This window comes from Myotis davidii, unplaced genomic scaffold (genome assembly GCF_000327345.1).
Source record: "Myotis davidii unplaced genomic scaffold, ASM32734v1 scaffold75, whole genome shotgun sequence".
Classification (NCBI taxonomy): Eukaryota; Metazoa; Chordata; class Mammalia; order Chiroptera; family Vespertilionidae; genus Myotis; species Myotis davidii.
Window position 1 is genome coordinate 1,340,078 of NW_006286977.1, and position 7,587 is coordinate 1,347,664.

General features: G+C 46.0%; 1 protein-coding gene across 3 annotated transcripts in view; it reads right to left on the reverse strand.

Moving 5' to 3' along the window:
- RAE1 (ribonucleic acid export 1) overlaps positions 1-7,587 on the reverse strand; it is a 16,843-nt gene that overhangs the window by 8,453 nt on the left and 803 nt on the right. For all 3 annotated transcript variants that reach the window (XM_015560740.1, XM_015560739.1, XM_006758841.2), the window contains 3 exons: positions 5,671-5,767; positions 5,072-5,176; positions 2,676-2,768 (listed from right to left, as the gene is read on the reverse strand). In XM_015560740.1, the coding sequence (XP_015416226.1) occupies positions 2,676-2,768; positions 5,072-5,176; positions 5,671-5,760 (288 nt within the window). In that variant the 5' untranslated portion in view covers positions 5,761-5,767. The remainder of the gene's footprint in view (positions 1-2,675; positions 2,769-5,071; positions 5,177-5,670; positions 5,768-7,587) is intronic.

Here is a 7,587-nt window from a genome sequence, read left to right on the forward strand (position 1 = left end):
TATATATATATACACACAAACACTAGCATGCAGTGGTGGGGTCCTTAGGCCTGGCCTGCGGACATCCCCCGAGGGGTCCCAGATTGCGAGAGGGTGCAGGTCAGGCTGAGGGACCACACCAGTGCATGATCGGGGCTGGGGAGGGACCACGGGAGGGCTCCAAGGAGTGTCTGGCGCATGTCACCCAATGTTGCCCAGTCCCAATTGGGCCCGGCCAACTAGGGAGTGACTGCGGGAGGGCTCCAGGGCATGTCTGGCCCATCTCACCTACTCCCCATCGGCTGGACCCCAGCAGCAAGCTAACCTACCAGTCAAAGTGTCTGCTCCATGGTGGTCAGTGAGTGTCATAGCTACCAGTTGAACGGTCATTTAGGCTTTTATATATATAGATATGTCCTATATATGTAAAAGCCTAATATGCTAAGTGTCCGGTCATCCAGTCAACCAATCAAAGCGTAATGTGCTAATGATATGCTAAGGCCACTCAACCACTCGCTATGACAATCACTGGCCACGAGGGGGCAGACACTCCGACTGGTAGGTTAGCTTGCTGCTGGGGTCCAGCTGATCAGGGCTGAGCGAGATGGGCTGGACATGCCCTGGAGCCCTCCTGCATCCCTCCCTGGCCCCAATTGTGCACCAGTGGGGTCCCTCGACCTGGCCTGAGCCCTCTCACAATCCAGGCTGAGGGACAACCCCCCACCCCCACAGAGTGCACGAAGTTCGTGCACCAGGCCTCTAGTGTATATATATAATTTTTACTAAAAAGAGAAAGCACTAATTGGAAAGTCTAGACCAGTGGTTGGCAAATTTTGTCTCAAAGTGCTGGCTATTTGTTTAGTAAATATTTCAGTCTTTGTAGTTCACCATTGCAGCTCCTTAGCTCTGCTGCTGCTGCAGCATGAAAGCAGCTGCCACACCACGTAAGTGCATGAGTGTGGCTGTGTTCTGACAAAACTGTTTACAAACACAGGCAACGGCCCCATTTGGCCACAGTTGGCTATTCTGTTGTAATTATTATCTTCATTTCATATGGGAGCACCATGCAGATAATGCAGCTGTCACAAACGTTCGCTACCTGAAATTCTCATCTGTTTCTATGTCGGTCCTAAGAGGTCACGAGTCCCGCGAGCACAGGACCTGCCGACCTTGCCTCCTCTGAGTGCCACTACATCTTGGTGCTCCAGCGTGCTAGAGGGCCTGGTCACTATTTGCTGAATTAAATGCTATTCTCTGTTTAGTTACTATTATCTTCATTTGATATGTGAGGACACAGACACAGACATTATGTATCTTGCCAAAGTAAAAAAGCTGGAGGAGATAAAGACAAAATTTGAACCTACGCCTGAACGAGACAATGCTCACAGTTCACTTTTCCTTTAAAATTCACCTCAATTCTTGCCTCTTTAGTGACACATTCACAGCACCCTTTCAATTTCTTTAGGCTCCCTGTGTTCACGCCCACCCCAACCACGACATCCTGCCTCTAGAACAGCTCACTGTCAGAACTCCTCACTCCGAGGTTTGAGTCCTCCACGAGATGAGGCACAATCTGGGAAAGGGAACGGACTCCATCATTTGGTAAATGCCAACAGCCACTCAATAACATCCGGGCAGCAGAATTCCTGTCAGTTACCTCTACTCCTTACCACACTTAAAAGAAAGTGTACAATTCTGAAGCATTACCCAATCAGTTAAGAAAGGCAGCTGAAACCGGTTTGACTCAGTGGATAGAGCGTTGGCCTGCGGACTGAAAGGTCCCAGGTTCGATTCCGGTCAAGGGCATGTACCTTGGTTGCGGGCACATCCCCAGTAGGAGATGTGCAGGAGGCAGCTGATCGATGTTTCTCTCTCATCGATGTTTCTAACTCTCTATCTCTCTCCCTTCCTCTCTGTAAGAAAAAAAAAAAGACGGAAAAAAAAGACAGGCAAATTAACTTAGAAATAATTATATCTGTAACAAAGTCATCACTTTTCAGAATGTTTGCATCTACCTATTGGCACATCTATCAACTTCCTACTCAGTCAGGCCCCTCTGTTTTCTTTGTACCGGTGCAGCCACCAGGCAGGAGAGGGAGAAGGGCTGGGCTGTCAGCTCCCCCCGGCCCCCTGCTACTCCTTCATCCAGGGGGCAGGCCCTCCACAGCTACAGCTCTCTCTGTGCCTTGCCACCTATCCTTCACCTTCATTCAGTTCTCCTCAATCAATAGCAACAACAAACAACAAAAACCTTGAACACGCTTGCTTATGTAGCCGATAGTCAGGATCTGGGAGGGAAAGGGAATCCCAAAAAAACCAAATGTCTTCAAATGTCTAATAACAGAAAAGAATTTATTTTCTAGATAGTAAATTTCTAATTTTAAAACAACCCAAGCTCATGGAATATTTAGAAGTAGGAAAGGCCTCAAGAAAAATCCTCTGTTCAAGGTAACATGTCAATAAAACAACGGATTTTTTATGCAACAAAGCTTTCATAGAGATTAACTAAAGCCAACAACGATAACATCAGGAACATCAATAAATTACTATATTTACACTCAGAAATCTAGAATTCCTTCAATGTGTACACATACCTATTGTTTGTGTTTGGGGTTATATAAAAACAGAAACATACAAACATTCTGAATACACTGTATTTATGTAGAAGAAAACATGTGAAATGGAATGACACTCACATCACTCCAGCAGACGTCGAGGACAGGCCCCGTGTGCATCTGCTGGGCTTTAGGAATAGTCTGCCCACTGTCCTGAACTTCCCAGCAGCGAACCTACAGTAATAAGACACGTTAATGCAAACATGGCCATTTATGATAAATTATATGCATTTAAAACTAATAACAGAGTACAATTAAAATATATATGGACTTCGATCAATCTACTTATTAAAATCTTAGAATAAAGTAACTGAAAAGTATACACAAGTAGTTACCTTCCTATTCCTAATCCATTTAAATATACAAATTCGTTTGCTTCCACCTAAAACCGCAGACAGTTTTCTCAACATAGCTATGAGCTACATCTGTCTTTTAAGGCAGAATGTCATCCTTACCATTCAGAGAATCAAAACCAAAGTGGAAACTTAACCTTTCTTCTCTGGATACTTCACTTTGACTTTTTATATCATTTTTCCCCAGTTACAAAAGTAATGCATTTTACTTAGAGATTTTGTAAATATGACAAGAAAACAAAAATCACCCTCATCCCATGGACAACTAGTTGGCAGCTGTGTGCTTTCAGTCTTTCTAGGCACACATATTTTCTTCCAAAAACGAGCCTGCACAGTATCTTCGTTTTTTAATTGCAGTTCCCCTCAACTGCATTAGTTGCCAATAAACATTCTTACATTTTTTGGGCAGAGAATCAACTGAAGTCTTTCTAGAAACTCCATGTAAAAACCAAACCTGCTCAACCTTGACAACCTCCTCCCCAACTACTTTCCTCCCCTCATCCCCTCTCTGCCTGCTTCCCTGTTGCAGAAACCTTTTCAAAAATTTTAAAAATGGTATCCCATCATTCCGACATATCATAAATTACCATTACTATTAGATAGTGCAATTTTGAAGTTTTCCTGCATGAAGACCCTCAAGGGTCTATGCTTAGATCCTCCTCAGGCCCCGAGGGGAATCGCTGAGACAGGATTGCTTAAGAACTGTACCAACACACACACCTACCAGCACCCATGCAAGGTTTCAGCTTAGTGTGTCAGCACCAAGTGTAATTCCTTTAACCTTAGTTTTGTTAATTTGATAGAAAAACAAGTCAATTGTGTAAATGCGTGTTTACCTATTTTAGGTGTGGCTGAGTGGTTGAAGTTTAATGGATCACTTGAACCTCTTTGTGAAGTACCTCTTCACTCCCTTTGCTTATGTTTCTACCAGTTTTATTCCTTTTTGTATACTATGATTTTGTCTCTTTTTTGCACACAACAGGTAAGTACAAGGTCTATGCAGAATCTGCGCTGTATCTAAAGCTAAGAGAAGTTTGCCATATGCCCGAAGAACAGGCTCAGGAAGCCTGGTGCACGGTCATGGCCAACACGCACTCCCAACCAACACCCAGTTGATCTGGGAATACACTTCCAGATTCGGACCTGGAGGAGGAATTTCTGAGCCAGCTGTGTAATTGTGCTTTAACAAAACGCCGTGTACCAAGAAGCGACGTCTGCCCACTCAGAAGGGTTTACACCAGTGGTTCCCAACGTGGGGCACATGCCCCACAGGGGGGCAATTCGAGAATGAGTAATTAACAGTAAATTTTTTGCATTTCTTATGGTTCTAGGGCCTCATATACAGTATATCTATAATAATAATAAAAGCGTAATATGCTAATTAGACCAGATGTTCTTCCAGATGAATTCAGGGCTGCGAGGGAAGCCTGAGTCCGGGGTGCCAGAGGGAAGCCGGTGCCGGCAGCCAGGGGAAGGAAGGCCTACTCTTGCAGGAATTTTGTGCATCAGGCCTCTAGTAAATATATATTGTGACATATTTATGCATTTCAGTTATTATGTTTTGAAACTTTATTTGCTATTATTTTCATGTTACTTCATATTTTTTAACAATTTCTTAGTGATTTCTTCTTCAGTACTTCAACTGTCCTTTTGTTTTTTTTTCTTTTTCACAGAAGCCATGCTCTTTGGGAGCTTGTTTAGACCAAGTTACTGGCCTTTTAGGCTTCCTCTCCGGGAACAGAAGTCATTTTTTTAATAATAAGAATTACATGTCACGGGGGGCAGCAGGGTTTTACAGATGCTCAGGTGGGGCGTGGCCAAAAAAGGTTGGGAGCCACTGGTTGATACCTTCTAACTCGGCGGTCGCCAACCTTTCGGACCTCACGGACCACTGGTTGGCAACCGCTGCTCTAATTTATCTAAAATTTATTTATTTAAATACAGAAAATTGTAAAAACAGGAGAGTTCCCATCACCACACACCCAGTTTCCTTCTTACATTTGTCAACATGGATAAGTCTTAACTCAGCTTCAACCGCTTGGGAGAGGATGGAGCCAAAAGGAAAGCTAACTCCACCCATTCGAAGAGGCATGCTTACAGAACACACACATAAGGAGCACTTACATCGTTAGCCCACGATCCTGCAATAAGAAAGTTCCCTGGCAAGGTTGGTGGGCTAAAAGATAGACAACCAATGCTATCATCAGGAGAGGATGTCACTTCAATATCCTGGTGGGGGAAAGGTCAACGTTAAAATGTATGCATCATCCCAGTTTCCTTCAAAATTGCTTTCTTTCTCACTGAACCTCAGGGTGGAATCCCTTGTGCTCAAGAGCTAACTGAATCAGACCTGTCTTACTTTGCTCAAAAAGGGTGATGAGAAAGAAGCCAGTGAAGGCACCAGCACAACCACGTTTCCAGATGAGGGCCCACCATCTTGCCCTTAAGTGCTGATCACAGCTACTGCCTGCCCTCCCTCCCTCCCTGCAGAGATTCTGATTTAGCAGTGTAGGCCAGGCCCCAGGTGATTCTGGTGCCTGGGGCAGTGAGGGGGACAGGACAGCAGGTCCCTATGCTCCAGTGTTTGAGAAAGCAACCCGACAAATTTTCAGAGCCTCTACCCAAAGGAGGCCCCCCCCACTATCAGTTTCTCCTGCTGCCACTGCGGTGGGAAACCCTGCCCTGCACTCTTCAGGACAGCCCCAGGATGTCCAATGTGGTACCTTCATAGGGTTGTGGTTATCTGTAGTTGTGCTGCCAAACATGCTGGTCCCACCAGTTCCAAAACCAGAGGTTGTTCCAAACAGACTCATTTTGGCTCTAAAACAAGTAATGGAAAATGTTAAGGACAGGTCCTTTTTTAAGCTATAAATACCACCGAGAGGCAATACAAAGCTAATTAAGGCGCAGAAGGGAAACAAAGAGAACATGGCTTGATGCTAGGTCTCTCTCTATTGAAGAGATCTAAATATGTGAGAGTGCTTTTTAAAAATAAACTTCCTATTTTAGATTTATAGACATTGTAAAGACAGGAGAGTTCCTATACACCCACAGCCAGTGTCCTTACACTTGTCACCACGGATAAACCAACGCTGACACAGCCCTGCAGTGCTTCAGTCCCAGCTAGAACTCAACTCGCTCAGGCTTTATAGTGACGCCGCGCTGAGCACCAGGATACAACCGCAAACCAGCAGCAGGTCCCCGCTTCCGGGTTCCCACTGAGTGAGAATCCACTTTCTTACTAATCTCTGCTCGCTGGTTTAGGTCAAGATCTCCATGTGAAGTTACTAAGAAAAGCAACCAGTCCTGGCTGCGATTTCTTTGTAGGAGGTTTTCAAAGTAATCCACTTTGGTCTACGGGAGCACCAGCCTTGCAAATGGGTGGGTATCTGCCAGCAAGAATCTCCCATTACGAGTTTTTTTAGTAAACTCACCAGGTTTTGGACCTGCTCTCACCAGGCCTTACTTTCCTGCTTTATAAATACAAAATACTTTCTCCAGGAGGACTCTGAGGATCACACTGGGTTATCCGTGTTGAAAGGGCAGTACCTCGTACTTAGTGGGTACAATAAACTACTTTCCTTTGCAAGGAGAAGTCTGTGTACTGTAACTCCCTGGTGACTCACGCATGCTGAAGCCACATTTTCAATCCTGTCATCGGCTAGCAAAATTTTAAGCCACGAAGCCTACCATGTCAGTCACCTCTCCCAAAGGAGTCAGGGAGCCGAGTGGCATACTTGCCAACAAGGGTAACATCGCTAAAAAAAAGACAACACAGAATGGGAAACTACTAGGCATTTTGGAAAGGCATTTGCGTTTCCCCAGCTCCATGAACAGTAAGCTGGTGCAGACATGCTGGGTCAAAGCAACAGCTCAGAAAGCAACTTTACGAGAGGCCGTGGAGCTGCCACTACCGCTGCCTGAAACGTCAGCAGTGTACGTGGAACGCCAGTTAACTGCACGGGCGAACAAAGCCGTGGCCAGGCTGCTGCCATGGAGCCCAGGAACTAGCCATATCGCTTTGGCCGTGTAATTTAGCCTTGACTTTCTCATCCATAAATACAGTCGCTGACATCCACTTCATAGGGTTATGAAAACCCAGTGAGCACACACAGCACCTGAAACTTGACTCCCGTTCCCTCCCCCGCTTCGACCATCAAGATGGGAGAGAACACTCCTGCCATTAGGAAGGAGCACAGGCCATTCCAGTACGTGTGGGCCTTTGTGGACCACGTGGTATGCACGACACTGGGAGCCCCGAGCCCAGAAGGCACCCGCCCGCCTTTCACCTCCCCCACCGCCCCCCACACTGCCCTCCTCCCGCTCTGCACCCACGCGCTCCCTGCCGGCTTCCTTTCTGCCCCCCACGGCGTGCTCACCCCTCGCTGTGGCTGGGGTAACTCCCCCTCCCCACAACCTCCAGCTGTCTGTCAAAAGGTGCCCCCGGGGAACTTTGTGAGGGGACGGACGGAATGTTCTAAAACTGCACCGAGGTGGTGTTTGCACAACTATATTAAAGTCTCCAAGCTCATGAACAGGTACACACAGGTCTAACTTACAATAAAGCTCTCAAACCTGTTTTTTAAGAAAGGTCACCTCCTCGGAGGCCTCTCTGCCTTCCTAATTTAACACCCCCAACC